The 24788-nt window shown below is 50.5% G+C and overlaps 1 protein-coding gene across 17 annotated transcripts in view; it reads left to right on the plus strand.

The window, feature by feature from the left end:
• Window positions 1-24788, plus strand: part of PHLDB1 (pleckstrin homology like domain family B member 1) — a 437675-nt gene that overhangs the window by 157720 nt on the left and 255167 nt on the right. For all 17 annotated transcript variants that reach the window (XM_086956734.1, XM_086956721.1, XM_086956728.1 and 14 more), the window contains exons 3-4: window positions 1565-1688; window positions 14778-14948. In XM_086956734.1, the coding sequence (XP_086812860.1) occupies window positions 1565-1688; window positions 14778-14948 (295 nt within the window). The remainder of the gene's footprint in view (window positions 1-1564; window positions 1689-14777; window positions 14949-24788) is intronic.

Raw genomic sequence — 24788 nt, forward strand, 5'->3', positions numbered from 1 at the left:
GTATGACAAACACATTCCTTCAGCACTCACCTGCCTGCCCTGCACACCTCACCGCGCCTCTCACCTCCCGAGCGATCCTTATAGGATTGTCTGTAAATCCACCAGGGGTGTTTGTTGTCCTATTAATCCTATTATAGAGAAATGTGAGACTTCGAATCCCCTTCGACGTTAAAGATTAACTCCTCGCGCCTCTCAGCAGGCCCCGAGCTCGCGCTAGCAGAGCTGCTCCCACGTGACTCCCAGATTAGGGGAGTTATCACACATCACAGAACGATGGCCGAGCGCTGCGTCTCAGCAAGCAGTTTCAAAGCGCTAGCCTCCATCCACCAACCCGATATTCATATCATCCCCATAGTAGGACAGGCGGAAGGGGGACATCCGATCATGTAGACAACTTACCTGTACAGTGTCATGTAAAGCTGGAGTGTGATGTTACCCCGCAAAGGGAAAGCAATGCTAAATGTATGTGTAACATTTCTTAATATAACACTTTGAAATTTAAAAAAAAGGAATTTCGACAATGAAAGGTTATAAGATCACAAGGAGCATCCGCGGAGCCAGACCATGCACCCAGGGACTCTGGCAGCCCGGACAACCCCACCTCGCTAGACTGAGCCCTCCTGGGAGAGCCCCGAAAAGTACACATCATTGGACTTCCAAGCTTTGGCCCCATGTATCACTAGCCTTAGGCAGCACCTCTTCTAGGCACTGTCGCGTGGCACCAGCTGCCGCTTCCCTAATCTAGTATTTCCTGCCCCTACCACCGTATGCCACATCTTTGTGGGTGTTCAGGGTGGGCATCGTTGGCCCTCATGTAGTTGTGTTGACACTGTGCTTTGATGGGGTCTCTCTTGGCTCTGCCTGGATGCCCAGGCACTGCATAGTGCCACCCTTCATGAACAGCTCTGACGTGGCACGCCTTGGTGCTGTCCTGGTGCGGCAGCTGCTGGCATAGCGTGTGGTACCTTCTGGACTTGCTTTAGTTTGGCTTCCTTTAACATTCCCTAGTGAGGCTCCTCCCAGCAGTGCCCATTTGTGGCCCCTGGGCACACTGTCCTGTTTCATATTTTGGTAGCTTCTTACGGGGGCTTGTGGGGATCCCTCTTCATCCATTGGTCTGTTCAAGGGCCATTCACATGTTGCTTCCGCCCACTACAGGCTCCAGCATTGGGCAGTGGGTCAGCCCGCTTCGGGCAGTGGGTCAGCCCGCTTCAGCCACTGGCTCCCTTCTGTGTGAGCGAGGGAGTTTTCCCCTGGGAAATGTGCCCCTACGCCTAGAAAGTAGTCCACTACAGCCCCAGGGCTGGTAGACCACTCTGTTTTAATTTTTGTTCTCGTTTGGTGTTTTTTTTAATGATATTTGTGATGTGTTTTAACGTACATTTTGGCAAACATGTGCACACCACCTTTAGGCAGCAGCATTTTACTTTGCATTCCCTTTCACCTTTAAAGTGCATTGCATATGTTTGCAGAAAACAGAGATTAAATACATCACTGTTTAGGCCCAGATCACTGGCTTTGTAAATACTTGATACTAATTTGTGTTTTTGGATGTTATTTCTAGAACACCCCTCTGGACTTCATCGACACAGGCAAAGGGCTGAAAGTGCAGACGGAAAAGCCTCACCTGGTGAGCCTGGGCAGTGGTCGACTGAGCACAGCCATCACCCTGCTGCCCCTGGAGGAAGGTAAGTGCACCTGCCGAGGGACCCTTGGCCAATCAGCACGGCCCCCACGGGGGTCTAGGGGGCAGTGGCTAAAAACTATCTGGTGAAGTTACTCTTTGAACGAGACAGAGAGAGAGACTGAAAAGAGAGAGAAATAGGGGGAGAGGAAAGCTAGACAGTTAGAGACAGGGAGCTAAGGATAGATGGAGGAAAGAGAGTGTGTGTGCGAGAGTGTGAGAGAGAGAGAGAGAGACACAGAGATGGAGAGAGGAATGAGTGAGAGATCGGTCGGGAGGGAGAGGAGTTAAAGAAACGACACTAGGGGTGGGCGGGGCCAGGTCCCAGACCAGACTGTAGAAAGGAGGGGCATCCGCGAAGACATGACCTGGTTGAAAGAGGCCAGAGGTCGTGACCTCTGACTGGCTTATTTGCCTGCTGGGGGACATGTGTCAAAGACATCAAGAAGGCACAAACAGCCTTTATTTAAAAACAAGAAGGAAGTCAACATGGTCGGGGCGAGGGACCCCCGCTCGGAACTGAACTGCCTACCCGTACCCCTTCGTGGGATGTAGAGCCGGATATGATTTCCATCATTTTTCATTTGTCTCTTGCATTTTATGAGGACAAGGACGGACATATTGTGCAACCTCTCCAAGAACGAGTTAGCATTTTCTTATTCTGTTTTTGCAGGAGGCCTACTTTTTCCTGTTAGCAAGGGTAACAATAGACATCCCGAATGTCTTTGTAGATGGGGCGTGTAGGAGAAAGTAAAATCTCAGTCGCTGCTTCTCTCACACTTCTGAACTCCTGGTTTTGTGGTCTGATCTGTGTCTGGTAGTCTCGGTTTCCAGTCTGTGGTCTCACCGTCTGCACCAGGAGAACATTTGCTTGTGGTTTGGGTTCCAGGTTATTGTCAGGAATTCTGCAAGCTTGTAGTCTTATGCAGTTGTCCTTTAGCACAGTCGGGTATTCTGCAAGCTTGACGTCTTGTGCAGGTGTCCTGTAACACATCCAGGTACTGTGCAAGCTTGAAGTCTTGTGCACGTATCGTGTGCCACAGTCAGGTATTCTGAAAGCTTGAAGACTTGTGCAGGTGTCTTATACCACTGCCAGGTATTCTGCACCTAATGTTCTGTGCAGGTGTCCTCATGCACAGTCAGGTATTCTGCAAGCTTGAGGTCGTGTGCAAGTCTCCTGGAGCACAGTCAGGTATTCTGAAAGCTTGAAATCTTATGCAGACATTCTAATGCACAGTCAGGTATTCTGAAATCTTGAAGTCTTATGCAGATATTCTAATGCACAGTCAGGTATTCTAAAAGCTTGAAGTCTTATGCAGGTGTCCCTGAGAACAGTTAGGTATTATGCAAGCGTGAAATCTTGTGCAGGTATCCTGTGCCACAGTGAGGTATTCTGCATACCTGAAGACTTGTGCAGGTATCCTGTGCCACAGTCAGGTATTCTGCAAGCTTGAAGTCTTCTGCAGGTGTCCTGTAGCACAGACATATATTCTGCAAGCTTGAAGTCTTATGCAGGTGTCCTGTAGCACAGACATATATTCTGCAAGCTTGAAGTCTCATGCAGGTGTTCTAATGCACAGTCAGGTATTCTTCAAGCTTGAAGTCTTATTCAGGTGCCCCTAAGCACAGTCAGGTATTCTACAAGCTTGAGGTCGTGTGCAAGTGTCCTGGAGCACAGTTAGGTATTCTGCCTGGACTGTCCTGTGCCAGTGGCCTGTAGCACAGTCGGGTATTCTGCAAGCTTGATGTCTTGAGCAGGTGTCCTATAACACATCCAGGTACTGTGCAAGCTTAATGCCTTGTACAGGTATCCTGTGCCACAGCCAGGTATTCTGCAAGCTTGAAGTCTTATGCAGGTGTTCTAATGCACAGTCAGGTATTCTTCAAGTTTGTAGTCGTGTGCAGATTTCGTGGAGCACAGTCAGGTATTCTGCAAGCTTGAAGTCTTATGCAGGTGTCCCTGAGAACAGTTAGGTATTATGGAAGCGTGAAATCTTGTACGGGTATCCTGTGCCACCGTGAGGTATTCTGCATACCTGAAGACTTGTGCAGGTATCCTGTGCCACAGGCAGGTATTCTGCAAGCTTGAAGTCTTATGCAGGTGTCCTGTAGCACAGACATATATTCTGCAAGCTTGAAGTCTTCTGCAGGTGTCCTGTAGCACAGACATATATTCTGCAAGCTTGAAGTCTTATGCAGGTGTCCTGTAGCACAGACATATATTCTGCAAGCTTGAAGTCTTATGCAGGTGTCCTGTAGCACAGACGTATATTCTGCAAGCTTGAAGTCTTATGCAGGTGTCCTGTAGCACAGACATACATTCTGCAAGCTTGAAGTCTCATGCAGGTGTTCTAATGCACAGTCAAGTATTCTTCAAGCTTGAAGTCTTATTCAGGTGCCCCTAAGCACAGACAGGTATTCTACAAGCTTGAGGTCTTGTGCAAGTCTCCTGGAGCACATTAAGGTATTCTGCCTGGAATTTCCTGTGCCAGTGACCTGTAGCACAGTCGGGTATTCTGCAAGCTTGATGTCTTGAGCAGGTGTCCTATAACACATCCAGGTACTGTGCAAGCTTAATGCCTTTTACAGGTATCCTGTGCCACAGTCAGGTATTCTGCAAGCTTGAAGTCTTATGCAGGTGTTCTAATGCACAGTCAGGTATTCTTCAAGCTTGTAGTCGTGGGCAGATTTCGTGGAGCACAGTCAGGTATTCTGAAAGCTTGAAGTCTTATGCAGGTGTTCCTGAGAACAGTTAGGTATTATGCAAGCGTGAAATCTTGTGCAGGTATCCTGTGCCACAGTGAGGTATTCTGCATACCTGAAGACTTGTGCAGGTATCCTGTGCCACAGTCAGGTATTCTGCAAGCTTGAAGTCTTATGCAGGTGTCCTGTAGCACATATATATATTCTGCAAGCTTGAAGTCTCATACAGGTGTTCTAATGCACAGTCAGGTATTCTTCAAGCTTGAAGTCTTATGCAGGTGTTCTAATGCACAGTCAGGTATTCTACAAGCTTGAAGTCGTGTGCAGATTTCGTGGAGCACAGTCAGGTATTCTGAAAGCTTGAAGTCTTATGCAGATATTCTAATGCACAATCAGGTATTCTGAAAGCTTGAAGTCTTATGCAGGTGTCCCTGAGAACAGTTAGGTATTATGCAAGCGTGAAATCTTGTGCAGGTATCCTGTGCCACAGTGAGGTATTCTGCAAGCTTGAAGTCTTATGCAGGTGTCCTGTAGCACAGACATATATTCTGCAAGCTTGAAGTCTTATGCAGGTGTCCTGTAGCACAGACATATATTCTGCAAGCTTGAAGTCTTATGCAGGTGTCCTGTAGCACAGACATATATACTGCAAGCTTGAAGTCTCATGCAGGTGTCCTGTAGCACAGACATATATTCTGCAAGCTTGAAGTCTTATGCAGGTGTCCTGTAGCACAGACATATATACTGCAAGCTTGAAGTCTCATGCAGGTGTCCTGTAGCACAGACATATATTCTGCAAGCTTGAAGTCGTATGCAGGTGTCCTGTAGCACAGACATATATTCTGCAAGCTTGAAGTCTCATTCAGGTGTCCTGTAGCACAGACATATATTCTGCAAGCTTGAAGTCTTATGCAGGTGTCCTGTAGCACAGACATATATTCTGCAAGCTTGAAGTCTCATGCAGGTGTTCTAATGCACAGTCGGGTATTCTGCAAGCTTGAAGTCTTGAGCAGGTGTCCTATAACACATCCAGGTACTGTGCAAGCTTAATGCCTTGTACAGGTATCCTGTGCCACAGTGAGGTATTCTGCAAGCTTGAAGTCTTATGCGGGTGTCCTGTAGCACAGACATATATTCTGCAGCTTGAAGTCTTATGCAGGTGTCCTGTAGCACAGACATATATTCTGCAAGCTTGAAGTCTTATGCAGGTGTCCTGTAGCACAGACATATATTCTGCAAGCTTGAAGTCTCATGCAGGTGTCCTGTAGCACAGACATATATTCTGCAAGCTTGAAGTCTTATGCAGGTGTCCTGTAGCACAGACATATATTCTGCAAGCTTGAATTCTCATTCAGGTGTCCTGTAGCACAGACATATATTCTGCAAGCTTGAAGTCTTATGCAGGTGTCCTGTAGCACAGACATATATTCTGCAAGCTTGAAGTCTCATGCAGGTGTTCTAATGCACAGTCGGGTATTCTGCAAGCTTGAAGTCTTGAGCAGGTGTCTTATAACACATCCAGGTACTGTGCAAGCTTAATGCCTTGTACAGGTATCCTGTGCCACAGTCAGGTATTCTGCAAGCTTGAAGTCTCATGCAGGTGTTCTAATGCACAGTCAGGTATTCTACAAGCTTGAGGTCTTGTGCAAGTCTCCTGGAGCACATTCAGGTATTCTGCCTGGAATGTCCTGTGCCAGTGTCCTGTAGCACAGTCGGGTATTCTGCAAGCTTGAAGTCTTGAGCAGGTGTCCTGTAACACTTACAGATACTGTGTAAGCTTAATACCTTGTACAGGTATCCTGTGCCACAGTCAGGTATTCTGCAAGCTTGAAGTCTTATGCAGGTGTTCTAATGCACAGTCAGGTATTCTTCAAGCTTGTAGTCGTGTGCAGATTTCGTGGAGCACAGTCAGGTATTCTGAAAGCTTGAAGTCTTATGCAGGTGTCCCTGAGAACAGTTAGGTATTATCCAAGCGTGAAATCTTGTGCAGGTATCCTGTGCCACAGTCAGGTGTTCTGCAAGCTTGGAATTTTGTGCAGGTATCATGTACCACAGTGAGGTAATCTGCAAGCCCAAAGACTTGTGCAGGTGTCCTGTAGCACACTCAGATACTTTGCAGGCTTAAAGTCGTTTGCAGGTGTTCTAATGCACAATCAGATATTCTGCAAGCTTGAAGACGTGTGCAGGTGTCCTGGAGCGCAGTCAAGTATTATGCAAGCTTGAAATCTTGTGCAGATATTCTTTGCCACAGCGAGGTATTCTGCAAGCCTGAAGACTTGTGCAGGTGTCCTGTGCCACAGTCAGGTATTCTGCAAACCTGAAGACTTGTACAGGTGTCCTGTAGCACACTCAGAGATTTTGCAAGCTTGAAGTCGTATGCAGGTGTTCTAATGCACAGTCAGATATTCTGCAAGCTCGAAGTCGTATGCAGGTGTTCTAATGCACAGTCAGATATTCTGAAAGCTTGGAGCGCAGTCAAGTATTATGCAAGCTTGAAATCTTGTGCAGATATTCTTTGCCATAGTGAGGTATTCTACAAACCTGAAAACTTGTGCAGGTGGCCTGTGCCACAGTCGGGTATTCTTCAAGCCCGAAGACTTGTGCAGGTGTCCTGTGCCACAGTCGGGTATTCTTCAAGCCCGAAGACTTGTGCAGGTGTCCTGTGCCACAGTCAGGTATTCTTCAAGCTTGAAGCCTTGTGCAGGTGTCCTGTAGCACACTCGGAGATTTTGAAAGCTTGAAGTCTTATACAGGTGTTCTAATGCACAGTCAGGTATTCTGCAGGCTTGAAGTCTTATGCAGGTGTCCTGATGCACAGTCATGTATTCTGCAAGCTTGAAGACTTGTGCAGGTGTCCTGGAGCGCAGTCAGGTATCCTATGAGATCTAAGTTTTGTGCAAGTGCCCTGGGGACTCCACTGCCCCAACTGTATTTTAATGAATGCTGTATTATGCTTTGTAAGTGGCGGTGAAGGGCTTTAGTAGATGTGCACTGTAGTAGGTGCTTTCACATAGAGTGAAACTAGTAGACAGGGCTCCAAACCAGCACCATCGTGTATGCTCCTAATGAATACTTGGTGTAATTGTTTAGTTGAATTTTCTGGTGAAGGGCATGTGTGTCTCTCTCCATGATTTAGAAATATACTTCTAACCGTATGGCAGCATTGGGATTCGACCCACTTATTTTCTCCACCCATGATTTGGGCATTTTATATCTCTGAACAATGGGTCTGGCACTTTCTTAGATCCAACGTTAGCCAAAACCTTTTGGTTTAAAAAAAAATATGGAATATGCTTACTAATAGGGGCTTTCAGTCAGCCATCTTTCTCTGTTGGTCTGTTGTTGTGTCATGTACATTTTTCCATTCAATACAGCAGGCAGCACGGGGCAGTGGGTGAACCGTCTTTAGCGATAGGCTGATTTCAATGTGAGTGACTGGCTTCTGCCTTTTCACAAGAATCACATTCACAGGCAAATTAGTTCCCTCAAGGATTTTTAGGGCAATATGTGCTTTTTTGAGAAAAAAGATTATTTTTCTTTTAGCCATTTTTAGGTCTCACCTATTATATCCCGCAGGGATAAATAGGCGAGATTATACTAAGGGGAAAAGAAAAGTCTACCTAGCCTGCGGATCGCGCACAGTTCATGTGAGCTATGCGCGTGCACAGAGCCAGCCACTTCACTCACCACCATTTGTCTGTGCCTCGACATCAGACTTCAAAGGCTGCCGCTCCTCCATCCCCTGCGTGCCCATCGCACTCCACCATTTGACTGAGCCTTGGCATCAGACTTCAAAGGAATACGCTCCCGCCTCCCCCCCGCTACAGCAATGCCGAGAGCTTGGTTTTTTTTGCATCCATTTCGCGGGGAAGCCGTGTTCCGTTCGGCACCTTCTGCACCTTTCTCGTTTTTTTTCTGGAAGAAGGTGAAAGCCTACCGTGCTTGTTTACAGTAGCCATGCTCCTTAAATGCTGTTGCTGTGTTGCCATCTCTCTAGGGACACTCAGCTTGAAAACACTCAACTTGCTAGCTGCAATGCTACATCCGCTATGCTTTGCCTCTAGACATGTTGATCCCTCGCAGACTGTGCTGACTCTGCCCCTCCTGATTTTGAAACTGACCAACGCAGTCACAACGCAGTCTCTTCTCTCTGTCTTATAATGTCTGCCCTGCCACCATTTACCTCAGACCCTCACCTTCACACCTCCTCACCCTCACACACCCTCACACCCTCTCACCCTCACACACCCTCACTCACCCTCACCCACCCTCACCCACCCTCACACACCCTCACACCCCCTCACTCTCACACCCCCTCACCCTCACACCCTCACCCTCACCCTCACACCCTCACACCCTCACCCACACCCTCACACACCCTCTCACCATCACACACCCTCACCCTCACACACCCTCTCCCTCCCACCCCCTTACACCCCCTCACCCTCACACCCCCTCACCCTCACACACTCTCACCCTCACCCCGTCACCCTCACTGATCCTCACACCCTCTCAACCTCACACCCTCACACCCTGTCACCCTCACAACCCCACACCCTCACCCTCACAACCCCACACCCATCCTCACCCTCACACCCCCACACCCTCGCACCCCTCACCCTCACACCCCTCTCACCCCCTCACCCTCACACCCCCTCAAACACCCTCATCATCACACCCCTCACCCTCACACCCTCACACACCCTCACCTCACATCCCCTCACCCTCACACACCTTCACTCAACCCCACACGCCCTCACCCTCTCACCCTCACTCACCCTCACTCACCATCGCCCCCTCACCCTCACACCCCCTCACCCTAACACCCCCTCACCCCCTCACCCTACCACCCCCTCACCCCCTCTCACCCTCACCCCCTCTCACCCTCACAACCTCTCACCCTCACACACCCCCACCATCACACACCCTCAACCTCACACCCTCTCACACCCCCTCACCCTCACACTCACACACCCTCACCACCACACCCCCTCACCCTCACACACCCTCACCCTCACACCCCCTCATCCTCAAACACCCTCACACCTTCAAACCCCCTCACCCTCACACCCCCTACCCTCACACCCACTCAGACCCCCTCACACCCTCACCCTCACACCCCATCACTCACACAGCCTCACCCTCACACCGTTTCACCCTCACACCCCCTAACCCTCACACCCCCTCACCCTCACTCACCCTCACACACAATCACACACCCTCACCAGCATAGCATAACAAAACATAGCATAGCAAAATAAAGCATATCATAATAAAACACAACAAAACATAGCATAGCATAACAAAACATAGCATAGCATGACAAAGCATAGCATAGCATGACAAAGCATAGCATAGCAAAACACAACAAAACATAGCATAGCATAACAAAACACAACAAAACATAGCATAGCATAACAAAACAAAGCATATGATAGCAAAACTAAACATAGCATAGCAAAACACAACAACACAAAGCATAACAAAACAGCAAAACACAACAAACCATAGCATAGCTTAACAAAACACAACAAAGCATAGCATAGCAAAACAAAACATATAATAGCATAGCAAAACATAGCATACCAAACACAACAAAACATAGCATAGCATAACAAAACATAGCATAGCAAAACAAAGCATAGCATAATAAAACTCAACAAAACATAGCATAGCATAACAAAACATAACATAGCATAACAAAGCATAGCATAGGAAAACATAGCATAGCATAACAAAACATAGCATAGCATAACAAAACACAGCACAGCATAACATAACAAATCAAAGCATAGGATAGCAAAACCTAGCATTGCATAACAAAACAAAACATAGGATAGCAAAACAAAACATAGCATAGCATACAGCATCACTCCGCACCACCACAGCATCACTCAGGGGCACCACAACATCACTATGTGCTACCACGGCATCACTGAATGCCACAGCATCACTCGTTCGCCATCACAACATCACTCAGCACCACCACAGCATCAGTCTGTGCAACCATTCAACAACATCTGATTCAAATATGTTCTCTTAATGTTTCAAGCTTTATTACAAATGTACCAAAAAGATGTTAATATTTAACTTCTGTTATTGGATTTTCGTCACAATAAAATACACTGAACATAATCTTCACAAAAGTTATTCACAAAAGTTTAAGCTATTGCCATTATAAATAACAATAACTTTAATTTAAGTATTAATTATTTAAAAAAATAAAAGCCATTGTTATTTGTAATATCAATACATGTAAGTCTCGTAAATACAACACATTTTGCATTACAAAGGCTATAGGTGTCCTATTTACAAAAGTTATAACTATTGGCATTGTCAATGACAAAGCTATTAATTTCGCTATTTTCAGAAACAAAAACAAAAAATTCATTTACAATACCAATAGCTCAAAATTTCCTAATGCGAGACCTATTGCATTGCAAATGCTTGTTTCAAATTGTCAGGGACCCAGCAGCTTCTCCAACCATAAGGTTTTGCAGAAACCATGATGAAACAAAATAAGCATTGACAAAGCGATAAGGCTGGTGTCAAACAACTGACCTGTAATCTTTTCCAATACTTATTTATCTCTCTTTCTGTACCCACGCTTTGTGCTGTGTCTGTCTCTGCACTTATGTTTAGCATTTTTAATCTGTTAATGCATGATTTAGTCAGTTTCTAGGTCAGCCCCAGTGATTGGGCAATCTTGTCAGTGCATGCATAGCTCAAGATGTTTCTCTACCTGCCCCTCTGGATGGGCAACTTCTGTTTCTATGCACATGATCTGGACACTCTCTCTGTCTGTAGTTCTTGTTGGGTAGTTTTTGTCTGTGTACATATGATTAGTACTTGCCTGCCAGGCATACACGTTGTCTTTTTGTGAAAAGACCTATTTTCAGCTTACAGTGGACTTGGAGCCTATTCATTTCTTACCATTGATTAGCTTTATTGTCAATCTGATTTACTTGCTTTTTATTTTTCTTAGTTTGTGTGGAGTTTCCTTCCCCTTATGCATGGCCCAATTACTTGTGTCCTCCCACTGCTTGCTTTTCAAGCACTACTCTTTCTCTTTTTGGTTAAACACTCCATGAGAGAGCCTGTGTTTTCCAGCCGTCTCCCATGTTTACTTCTGTTTGCTCTGTGTTGCCCTCTTTCACCCATGTGCTTCTCCACTGCCCCCTCAATGATGCGCTCACCCTAGTGTACTTCTCCCCCGCCTTGCTTTCTCGCCACGTGCACAACCAAATAATGTTTAGGTCTGACCTAGAGACAGTATAGCTATTTGGATTCATATACTTAAAAAATCATCAATAAATCATAAACAAAAAATAGAAACACATAGCTACATACCTAGATGGACTTTGTGCAAGCAGTCTTCATTCACTGATCTTTTCAGCTGTTTATTTCATTTTCCTATTGGCCACAATAAGAAAAGATAAGGGAGAAATGTAGCAGGGCACTTCAGTCACTGTTTCTCTTGCACTGTGAGTGAAGGATTTTTCCTCATCACATATGCACATTCACCTAAAATAAAGTGCACTTCAGTGCCCTGGCTGGTAAGCTAGTACTTTATTTTGCCAGTGCTTTTGCTCTTTCCTTCTTTTCCTTTTTTTCTTAAAGATTACCTGTTCCATACGCAAGTAATTTTTAACCTATGCCTGCATGTTTAGGCAGTGGTGTTTTTTATTCTTTGTATAATTGTGGCACATATTTGTTTTCAATATAAAGTAAATAATAACCACTATGCCACCCTGCTAAGGCCAAACCTATTAGCTTTGTCAAAGCTTATTGAATTTGTATCTTGAAACCCAACCTAGCAGGTAGCTTTTTAGGTTTTATCTACCAGTCAGTGCAAGCTGTCTGGTTGGAAAACACCTTTTGTAGGCTTACCAAGAACTTACAGTGGACTTACAGCTCTGCCATTGCTTACCATTGGATGGCTTCATTGTCACTCTCATGTTTTGTTTCATAGTCGATGGCTTTCCTTGTGCATCTTGTTCTTGTGTTTGTTCCTCCCCTGTAGCATAGACTCTTTACCATCCTTTGGCTTGTTTGACTTGTATACTTTCACTGTTCACTTTTAGAGAACTGTTGTATTCTTTTTGCTTAAGCACCCCCTGAGAATACTTGTTTTCCAGCTCTCTCCCTCATGCACTTTCCACATGCTTCTGTCTTCCTCCTGTTGCAAGCTGTTTCTCATGTGCTTCTCCCACTGGTAAAACTATCCTTATCCCTCATGCTCCAAATTATTTTTTATATGTGAGGGAGACATGGCAGCAAATTTCTGCTGGCCCCTTATCCTTTTACAAAAGCGCTATTGCAGTACTTCTGATTCAAATTGTTCATTTACCAAGCCATCTCGGATCGATGAGTTAGGAAAAAAATGCGCCCACGTCATTATGTAGGCGTGCACATGTTTTAATGACGCTTGTGCATGCACACTTCATTATGCATACATGAATCTCTACTAAATAACACAGCATTGCACCCTTTTTGCGCTTTTTTTTTCCTTTTGGTCATGATACAAAGCATTAAGCCGTACAATTTTGCCAAAAGGCATTGGCAAAGCCAATAGATCCCCAAAGGATAGTCCTGTTGGCTTTGGAAATGCTTGTTTGTTTTGATTTCTAGTTTAAATATTTCAGTCAAGCCCATTTTGAGTTTGCAGATAAGTACAGTCTGCAATGTGTTTGCCTTCGGACCCACTACAGACTGTATCTACATTCCATTGCACATTTTATGGTGGTGATGTGTCTTAGACACTACAATTCAGTATTATATGGTTTTGACTGTGCCCGACATGCAATAATGCAATGATAAGGTAGTTTGGCAAAGTGTACCACAGTCGTTATATGGCAACGCTTTGGATATGGAACACTATAGTGTAGTATTTTATAGCAATGCTGTGTCTTTGACTCACCATACAGCAGTATTCTATTGCAATGCAGTTTCTTTGCTACAGTACAGTGCAGTATTTTTATAGCAACTATGAGGATTTGGACACCATTTTGTAGCATTTTATGGTGATGAGCTGTATTTGTTCACTTCATGTGGGTAGCAGCAGCTGGAATTGACAGAGTTTGGAATGTTTATAATGTTGTGGAGAAGTGTTAGAGGCGGCAGACGCGGAGGCAGAGGTCGGCCCGGGACCAGGGTTCAATTCCCGACGTGGCCGGGTGCAGGACCAATGTCAGCGGGCCCGATAAATCTCGCCTCGGTGCCACTCTAACCATGGGGTCCCACGCTGCAACTCTGGGCAATAGCTTGCTTAATCTTCACTCCGGCCCCATCACCGCCAGGGATGCCTGGCTGCACCTTGGGGATGCCCAGTAAAGGGACCATCTCACAGGGAAAGCCAGGATGGGTTCCCCAGTGGTACAGCGCTGGGACGCCTCCGGGTAACTACGTGCTCTATAAATCCAACATTCATTCATTCATTCATATGGAATGTATGTGACCTTTTCTAGCTGCCATCCCGCAGGCCAGTTTTTTCTTTTATTGCTGCTGTTATATTGTTTGTTAATGATTTTAATTGATGAATGTATTATCTCCTTGACACTGTAGAGCAGTGAGCGCGATCATATAAAATAAAAAAATATCAAAATAAACGGGCAGGCGTGCCCGCAAATATAAACTTAAAATATATTAAAAGAAACACTTATCTGACAACAGGACCTCCTGCTCTTGACCTCCTCGTGCTGCATCCACCAGGAAACTCTCTTGACCAATCAGGGCGCTGTTCTCACCAGCATGAGAGCAGTGCCCTGATTGGAGGGAGCACCCTGGAGGCCTGCAGTTGCTCTGACCTAGCTGTCTTAAGCTGTGTTAGAGGTTTCAAAGTGAGCATGTCTGGCGGGCCGTCGTAAGACTTTGAAAATGACACATACATGCAACCCACCCTCCTCCCGCCCCCTGCTGCTGTCATTCAGCAGCGACCCTGCCCCTGTCCCGACGCTCTTTCAGGATGGGAGGATGTCAGGATGAGAAATAAAATGATAATGATGAATTACCGTTTTATTTTTCATCTCGAGGCTCGGGCATTTAGGTGGGGCGAAGCCCCTCACCTCCAACAGATGAGCCGGCCTATTCATAGCTACCACTATAGTTCAGAGGTCATAGCAATGCAGTATGTTTGGAACGTGATGTTGCAGTATTCCAAGGGTATCGCGTTGGTGCACTATATTGCAGCTTAGCACCCTTCATCTTCTCCCACTCATCATTCTTCTTCTATGCTGATACCGTCCTTCTTGCCCTTTTACTAGTGCTGGACTATTTTCTCCCTTCGCCCTTCTTGACCCTTTTATGTGTCCTTAAAACTCTTCTGTTGTGTTGTGACATCTGCCTTCTTGCTCGTCTCAACCCTTGTTATCATTTCTGACTCTGTCTGCAGGGAGGACGACCATTGGAAATGCCGTCAAAGACATCATCCTGCAGGGCCCTGGCATCGCCCCAGAGCACTGCTACATCGAGAACCATCGGGGAACCCTGACCCTGTACCCATGCGGCAATGCCTGTGCCATCGACGGCCTTCCGGTGAGGCAACCCACGCGCCTGAGCCAAGGTAAGACTGCGCATGTGCAGGAACAACTGAGCCATGGCGAGACTGTGTATGTGCACTCACAACTGAGTCAAGGTGAGACTCTGTAGGTGCACTCACAACTGAGTCAGGGTGAGACTGCGCATGTGCACTCACAACTGAGTCAGGGTGAGACTGCGCATGTGCACTAACAATTGAGTCAAGGAGAGACTGCGCATGTGCACTCACAACTTAGTCAGGGTGAGACTGCGCATGTGCACTAACAATTGAGTCAAGGAGAGACTGCGCATGTGCACTCACAACTGAGTCATGGTGAGACTGCGCATGTGCACTCACAACTGAGTCAAGGTGAGACTGCGCATGTGCAGGAACAACTGAGTCAAGGTGAGACTGTATATGTGCAGGCAGGAACAACTGAGCCATGGTGAGACTGCGCATGTGCAGGAACAACTGAGTCAAGGTGAGACTGTGTATGTGCACTCACAACTGAGTCAAGGTGCACTCACAACTAGGTCAGGGTGAGACTGCTCATGTGCACTCACAACTGAGTCATGGTGAGACTGTGCATGTGCACTCACAACTGAGTCAAGGTGAGACTGTGTATGTGCACTCACAACTGAGTCAAGGTGCACTCACAACTGGGCCAGGGTGAGACTGCGCATGTGCACTCACAACTGAGTCATTGTGAGACTGTGCATGTGCACTCACAACTGAGTCATGGTGAGACTGCGCATGTGCAGGAACAACTGAGTCATGGTGAGACTGTGCATGTGCAGGAACAACTGAGTCATGGTGAGACTGTGCATGTGCAGGAACAACTGAGTCATGGTGAGACTGCGCATGTGCAGGAAAAACTGAGTCATGGTGAGACTGCGCATGTGCAGGAACAACTGAGTCAAGGTGAGACTGTGTATTTGCACTAACAATTGAGTTACGGTGAGACTGCGCATGTGCACTCACAACTGAGTCATGGTGAGACTGTACATGTGCAGGAACAACTGAGTCATGGTGAGACTGTGCATGTGCAGGAACAACTGAGTCAAGGTGAGACTGTGTATGTGCACTAACAATTGAGTTACGGTGAGACTGCGCATGTGCACTCACAACTGAGTCAAGGTGAGACTGTGTATGTGCACTCACAACTGAGTCATGGTGAGACTGTGCATGTGCAGGAACAACTGAGTCAAGGTGAGACTGTGTATGTGCACTAACAATTGAGTCACGGTGAGACTGCGCATGTGCACTCACAACTGAGTCATGGTGAGACTGTGCATGTGCAGGAACAACTGAGTCAAGGTGAGACTGTGTATGTGGACTAACAATTGAGTCACAGTGAGACTGCGCATGTGCACTCACAACTGAGTCATGGTGAGACTGTGCATGTGCAGGAACAACTGAGTCAAGGTGAGACTGTGTATGTGCACTAACACTTGAGTCACGGTGAGACTGTGCATGTGCACTCACAACTGAGTCATGGTAAGACTGTGCATGTGCAGGAACAACTGAGTGAAGGTGAGACTGTGTATGTGCACTAACAATTGAGTCACGGTGAGACTGCGCATGTGCACTCACAACTGAGTCATGGTGAGACTGTGCATGTGCACTCACAACTGAGTCAAGGTGAGACTGTGTATGTGCACTAACAATTGAGTCACGGTGAGACTGCGCATGTGCACTCACAACTGAGTCCTGGTGAGACTGTGCATGTGCACTCACAATTGAGTCACGGTGAGACTGCGCATGTGCACTCACAACTGAGTCATGGTGAGACTGTGCATGTGCAGGAACAACTGAGTCATGGTGAGACTGTGCATGTGCACTCACAATTGAGTCACGGTGAGACTGCGCATGTGCACTCACAACTGAGTCATGGTGAGACTGTGCATGTGCACTCACAATTGAGTCACGGTGAGACTGCGCATGTGCAGGAACAACTGAGTCATGGTGAGACTGCGCATGTGCACTCACAACTGAGTCATGGTGAGACTGTGCATGTGCAGGAACAACTGAGTCAAGGTGAGTGTTGGACAGGCCACATGAAGGGCTTGCTCCCTCCCCGCATGACAGGGCCCGAGCCCCGGCCCACCAGGTATTACCCACAGAAGCAATCCGCACCCCGTCTCATATGGGACTCCTGCCCCCGGACATCTCTGTATCATGGGGCCGAACCACTACCGGCTCCCTCGCCCGGACCGGCCGCCATCTTGGACACTGCACCACGAGGCCGCGTGGCCTCGGCTCGACCCTAACCCTGGGCCTGGCCAGGCCCCGACATCCCGGCACCACCATTCACCCAGGAGGTGAACGGACCACTTGGCAGGTTGATGGGAGAAAGAAGTGTCGATGGCTCTCCCCCGCCAGGTGCCGATCGCCCCCAGCTCCCCCGGGCGCTGGCTCCACCCCCCTGCTGGGTGTCTGGACTCCCTCATCCTGGACCTCCCGACCTCCAAGTGCGAGGGTCCGGACATCAAAGGGCGCCAGACCTATAACTGGGGCAGCTCCAGAGCAGGAAGGCAGTTGTATCCTGGAGTCGAGAGACACCGTGAAGAACTCATCCTTGACGGACTACTGGCGCTGCCGTAGCCCCGCCTTGAGAACTATCGTCTTGCCTGCCGGCGCTGCCGCAATCTTCTGAATCCTTCATCCTCGTCGGGACCAGCTGGCGCTGCCGCGGACCGTTGTATCTACCATCTTCACCGGGACCTGCTGGCGCCGCCGCGGACCGTCGCTACCTACGATCATCTCGGGACCTGCCGGCGCTGCCGCGGCCCGACCATCTAGAACGCCGAGCTCGAGGATTGTGAGCTATCCATCATATCATCACCTTTGCCCGATTGGTAACAAGACTGTCCCGCTACCCCCTTCCCATCCGAGAGACTAGAATTGAGGGGACCCCTGAGTCCAGACCTCCTTGTACCATTCTACCGTACCTTAAGTTTGCCTATAAAGAACGTAAACCTTATCTTTGTGTGGTGTCCGTCTGTGGGGGGGGAAGTTACTCGTCTGTACGATCGCTGGAGACGGCTCTCCCCGGAGACCTCTCCTCTTGTCCTCGGCCGACCCTCCCGGTCCGTCTAACATTGGTGGCAGTGGTGGGATCCGAACCAATGCGTAATCGTACAGAGAGTAGCTCACCCCACGACAAAACCACAATGACAACCCAAGAGAGCGGATCCACCGAGAAATTCCAGATGGAGAAATTGGAAGAGTACAACCATCGTGAATTGAAACAATTCTGCATTGAACTGGGCATTGCTACCACCGGTCTGAGTATTAAAGACGATTTCAAGCACGCCATTGAGTCGTGGGCGGAAACCGGGGCCGTCAGACCCCCGGACCAAAACATTGCAGCATCAGAGAGGAACACCACGGCTCCCGAAGAGCAAAGGACGGGTCTCTCGCAGGAAGAGATCCGAGAGAGAGAAAAAAGCAGACTACATGAGTTGGAAATGGCCCGGCTCAAAATGGACGGTGAACTCAAATTAGCCGAACAAAAACTGAGCCTAGAACATCTGCGGCTCCGAGAAGAACGGGAAGAAAAACAGAGGCAGAGAGAGCTCGAAGAAAAAAGATTGGCGTACGAACACGAGCGCTAACTAGCAGAAATAGACCTACGGAAGCAGAACAAAGAACTGGGGGTGCCCGAGCAACCGCGCACCCCAGGAGCGACAGAAAAGAAAGTACACATCCCCAAGGATGTCGTTCGAGAGTATTTCCGAGATGACGTCATACAACAGTGGTTCAAGGCCTACGAGATCGCCATGACCTCCCACCGGATCGATCGAAGTGACTGGGGAGCCGGTCTATGGGGGAGGTTCGTCAATGAAGGCCGTGATGCCCTGCTACAGCTCCCAGACCATCTGATGACCTCCTATGACCACATGAAGGCTGCCCTCCTCACCCGGTATGGGCTCACACCCGAAATGTACCGCCAGAGGTTCCGAGACTGCACCCGGATCCCGGGTACCACTTGGGTGGAATATGTAAACTATTTCAGCCGAGCCTTCGAGGGTTGGATCAAGGGCAGCCATGTGTCGACCTACGAGCAACTTTTTAATCTCATGGTGTGGGAGCATCTCTCTAACAACTGCTTCGTCGAGCTCAGGCAGCACCTCCTCGACAGTAAATTGACGGACCCACGGCAGCTCGCCGCCGAGGCTGATCGGTGGGAAAGCACCCGAGTGGGCCGGAGTGGGACGCACGAACAGAACCGGAACAACCAAGGTCAGCACCATCCCCGAGTAGGAGGAGGAGGCCAGGGGCGAGGAAGAGACACCGTCCCGGCCGCTCCCGCTGCCAGCACCCCGTCCCCGGCCAACCGAGGCAACCCCCCGGTACGCCCGGGGTTCCGAGCCAATGTCACGTGTCACAGATGCCAGCGAGTAGGCCACTACGCCAATGACCCGAACTGTCCCCAGAACCAAACTCCGAGACCCCGCCAGGTAGCTGCCGCCGTCCTGGGGGGAGAACAAATATCCGAAGAACAGGAAGAAGGCGAACAGGAGCCACAAGAATGGGAGCCGGCCGCCATGGTCCTAGCGTGCTTAGGGGGAAGAGACATGGTCCCGCGGGCTCCCCTACCCGCCAACACCAGAAAATATAGTCAATGGGTGAACATTAATGGGCACCGGGCCGAAGCCCTACGTGACACCGGGGCCAGTGTGACGGCCGTCCGCTGTCACCTGGTGACCCCGGAACAGATCCTGACGAACATTCTCTGCCCCGTCCGCTCAGCCGACAATTCGGAGAGCCTATGTCGGATGGCCTGCGTCCCCTTCGAATGGGGAGGGGTCTCCGGCATGTTGAAGGTGACGGTCCGAGATGATGCCCCCGTGGACTGTCTCCTGGGGAATGATCTTGAGAGATCCCCGCGGGCCGCCGTGGAAAGAAGAGAGCACCTGGGGATGTTGGGCCTCCCGGACTGGGCATGCGTAACCACCCGGTCCATGGCCGCCCGTACCATCCCCCGACCAGAAGACCCCGAATGGCCAGCACCTCCTCCACCGATCGCTCCAATAGAAGACACCGACCATACTAACCCCCCAGAGCAAACTCCCGAAGGGCTCGCTCAGCCCCAGGACCTTCCCGGCCTGGCTCAGGGGCGTCAAGAAGGGGGGCCCACTCAGGAACAGTTCCGTCACAAGCAGAGGACCTGTCCCTCCCTCGAGGGACTCCGCCAGCAAGCCCTCGCCCAGAGCGCAGGGGACACCACCGGAGCCCATTGGATCTACTGGGACAACGACCTGTTGTACAGTGAACAGAGAATCGCGGAGTTAGGGGCCAGTCGAGTGTTGGTGGTGCCCCTCCGTTTTAGAGACTTCTTGTTAAATTTGGCCCACGATGTCCCCCTGGCTGGACACCTGGGTCAGGACAAAACCTACAGTCGCCTGGTGACCCACTTCTTCTGGCCCAAGATGAGAAACGACGTCCTCAACCACTGCCGGTCCTGCCCCACTTGCCAGGCCAGCGGGAACGGCGGCCGCAAACTGAAAGCACCTCTACAACCCTTCCCAGTTGTCACCACCCCATTCGAGAGGGTGGGAATAGACATTGTGGGGCCCCTGGACCCCCGTACAGCACAAGGACATCGGTTCATCCTGGTACTGGTGGACCACGCCACCCGCTACCCCGAGGCCGTTCCCCTGCGAACCGTAACAGCCCCGGTGGTTGGCCGGGCCTTAATGGGGATCTTCTCCCGGGTGGGCTTCCCCCGAGAAGTCGTCAGCGACAGAGGCACGAACTTTATTTCCAAATATATGAAGTCCCTCTGGCAACAGTGCGGGGTCACCTACCGATTCACGACCCCCTATCACCCTCAAGGAAACGGACTAGTCGAGCGGTTCAACCGCACGCTCAAAGGGATGATTGGGGGGTTGGAAGAGCCCCTCCGTCGCCAGTGGGATGTGCTACTGCCGTGCCTCCTCTTCGCATATCGAGAAGTCCCCCAGAAATCCCTCGGCTTCAGCCCGTTCGAACTCTTGTATGGACACCCTGTGCGCGGGCCCCTCAGCCTAGTCAAAGAAGGTTGGGAGATGGCCCCCCTAAAGACCCCTCCGGATGTCTTCAAGTACCTCCTGACCCTACGCAATCAGACCAGGCGATTCAGAGAAATGGCGAAGGCAAACCTTGAGGCCAGTCAGGAGGACATGAAAAAGTGGTACGATCAAAATGCCTCCTCCATCGAATTCGAACCGGGCCAACAAGTGTGGGTGATGTCCCCCACCGAACCATGTGCCTTGCAGGACAAGTGGACGGGGCCCTTCAAGGTGGTCGAGCGCAAGAGCCCCGTCACCTACCTCATCGATATGGAATCCCCACGGAACCCCCTCCGGGTCCTCCACGCCAATAGACTCAAACCCCACTTTGTGCGCTCGGAGCTCAGCCTCCTGATGGCTACAGACACCGGAACAGAAGAAGACTCCGAACCTCTCCCTGATCTCCTAAAGACCCGGGAGAAAGATGGCTCCGTGGACGGGGTCCGACTCTCGGATGCCCTCACCCCGGAACAGCGCCAAGGCTGCCGGGACCTCCTGCTGCAGTTTGCGACCCTGTTTTCCCTCACCCCAGGGGTCACCCCCTGGTGCTTGCACGACGTGGACACTGGGGACAGTCCCCCTATCAGACATCGGGCGTACCGCGTACCAGATCGGGTACGGGCCTGCATCCAAGAGGAGGTGTCAAAGATGCTCACGCTCGGGGTCATCGAGCCCTCGGACAGCCCCTGGGCCAGCCCGGTCGTGCTGGTCCCCAAAGCGGCTGCCCCCGGCACCACCCCTGAGCTCCGATTCTGCGTCGACTATCGGGGCCTGAACGCTGTCACCAGAACCGACGCTCATCCCATCCCCCGAGCAGATGAACTAATCGACCGCCTGGGGGCTGCCCGCTACCTCAGCATCTTTGACCTAACAGCGGGCTACTGGCAGATCGGTCTCACCCCCCAGGCTCAAGAACGATCCGCCTTTTCCACCCCCGATGGCCACTACCACTTCAAAGTCATGCCATTCGGCATGAAGAATGCTCCAGCTACTTTTCAGCGACTGGTAAACCAGGTCTTGGCGGGACTTGAGGAGTTCAGCGCCGCCTACCTGGACGATATCGCTGTGTACAGCCGCCACTGGTCCGACCACCTCCACCACCTCCGAGAGGTCCTACAGGCCCTCCAACGGGCCGGCCTCACCATCAAGGCCAGTAAGTGCCAAATTGGTCAGGGGTCCGTAACCTACCTCGGACACCCGGTGGGAAGCGGTCTGGTGGCCCCCCTTCAACTCAAGATCGCTGCCATCCAGTCCTGGCAGCCTCCCGTCACGCAGACCGAGGTCCGAGCCTTCTTGGGGCTCACCGGCTACTACCGGCGGTTCGTGAGGGACTATGGCAGCATCGTGGGGCCCCTCACGGAGCTCACGTCCAAGAACCACCCGAAGACGGTCAACTGGACCCCAGACTGTCAAGCGGCCTTCGAGAGGCTGAAGGCCGCCATGTGCACTGCCCCTGTGCTCCAGGCCCCCGACTACAGTCGGGAATTCATCGTACAAACGGATGCCTCCGACCATGGCATTGGGGCGGTTCTCTCCCAGTTGAACCCCGAAGGACTTGACCAACCAGTGGCCTTCATCAGCAGACGTCTCCTGGCCCGAGAACAGCGCTGGAGCACCATCGAGAGGGAGGCCTTCGCAGTGGTATGGGCCCTCAAAAAGCTGCGGCCCTATCTCTTCGGTACCCACTTCCGGGTGCAGACCGATCATCGGCCCCTGCAGTGGCTAATGCAGATGCGGGGGGGAAAATCCCAAACTGTTGCGTTGGTCCATCTCCCTGCAGGGGATGGACTTCACTGTGGAACATCGACCTGGCCAAGACCACGCCAACGCAGATGGCCTGTCACGCTTTTTCCGCCTCGACGAGGAGAGTCCCCAAGAAGATGGGTGACTCTCCCCGCCTTCAGCTGGGGGGGACGCATGTTGGACAGGCCACATGAAGGGCTTGCTCCCTCCCCGCATGACAGGGCCCGAGCCCCGGCCCACCAGGTATTACCCACAGAAGCGATCCGCACCCCATCTCATATGGGACTCCTGCCCCCGGACATCTCTGTATCATGGGGCCGAACCACTACCGGCTCCCTCGCCCGGCCCGGCCGCCATCTTGGACACTGCACCACGAGGCCGCTTGGCCTCAGCTCGACCCTAACCCTGGGCCTGGCCAGGCCCCGACATCCCGGCACCACCATCCACCCAGGAGGTGAACGGACCACTTGGCAGGTTGATGGGAGAAAGAAGTGTCGATGGCTCTCCCCCGCCAGGTGCCGATCGCCCCCAGCTCCCCCGGGCGCTGGCTCCACCCCCCTGCTGGGTGTCTGGACTCCCTCATCCCGGACCTCCCGACCTCCAAGTGCGAGGGTCCGGACATCAAAGGGCGCCAGACCTATAACTGGGGCAGCTCCAGAGCAGGAAGGCAGTTGTATCCTGGAGTCGAGAGACACCGTGAAGAGCTCATCCTTGACGGACTACTGGCGCTGCCGTAGCCCCGCCTTGAGAACTATCGTCTTGCCTGCCGGCGCTGCCGCAATCTTCTGAATCCTTCATCCTCGTCGGGACCAGCTGGCGCTGCCGCGGACCGTTGTATCTACCATCTTCACCGGGATCTGCTGGCGCCGCCACGGACCGTCGCTACCTACGATCATCTCGGGACCTGCCGGCGCTGCCGCAGCCCGACCATCTAGAACGCCGAGCTCGAGGATTGTGAGCTATCCATCATATCATCACCTTTGCCTGATTGATAACAAGACTGTCCCGCTACCCCCTTTCCATCCGAGAGACTAGAATCGAGGGGACCCCTGAGTCCAGACCTCCTTGTACCATTCTACCGTACCTTAAGTTTGCCTATAAAGAACGTAAACCTTATCTTTGTGTGGTGTCCGTCTGTGGGGGGGGAAGTTACTCGTCTGTACGATCGCTGGAGACGGCTCTCCCCGGAGACCTCTCCTCTTGTCCTCGGCCGACCCTCCCGGTCCGTCTAACAGTGAGACTGTGTATGTGCACTAACAATTGAGTCACAGTGAGACTGCGCATGTGCACTCACGACTTAGTCATGGTGAGACTGTGCATGTGCACTCACAACTGAGTCAAGGTGAGACTGTGTATGTGCACTAACAATTGAGTCACGGTGAGACTGTGCATGTGCACTCACAACTGAGTCATGGTGAGACTGTGCATGTGCAGGAACAACTGAGTCAAGGTGAGACTGTGTATGTGCACTAACAATTGAGTCACGTTGAGACTGCGCATGTGCACTCACAACTGAGTCATGGTGAGACTGTGCATGTGCACTCACAACTGAGTCAAGGTGAGTCTGTGTATGTGCACTAACAATTGAGTCACGGTGAGACTGCGCATGTGCACTCACAACTGAGTCACGGTGAGACTGTGCATGTGCACTCACAATTGAGTCACTGTGAGACTGCGCATATGCACTCACAACTGAGTCATGGTGAGACTGTGCATGTGCAGGAACAACTGAGTCAAGGTGAGACTGTGTATGTGCACTAACAATTGAGTCACGGTGAGACTGCGCATGTGCACTCACAACTGAGTCATGGTGAGACTGTGCATGTGCACTCACAACTGAGTCAAGGTGAGACTGTGTATGTGCTCTAACAATTGAGTCACGGTGAGACTGCGCATGTGCACTCACAACTGAGTCATGGTGAGACTGTGCATGTGCACTCACAATTGAGTCACGGTGAGACTGCGCATGTGCAGGAACAACTGAGTCATGGTGAGACTGTGCATGTGCACTCACAACTGAGTCATGGTGAGACTGTGCATGTGCAGGAACAACTGAGTCAAGGTGAGACTGTGTATGTGCACTAAC

Source organism: Lissotriton vulgaris, chromosome 2_1 (genome assembly GCF_964263255.1).
Source record: "Lissotriton vulgaris chromosome 2_1, aLisVul1.2, whole genome shotgun sequence".
NCBI classification, from domain to species: domain Eukaryota; kingdom Metazoa; phylum Chordata; class Amphibia; order Caudata; family Salamandridae; genus Lissotriton; species Lissotriton vulgaris.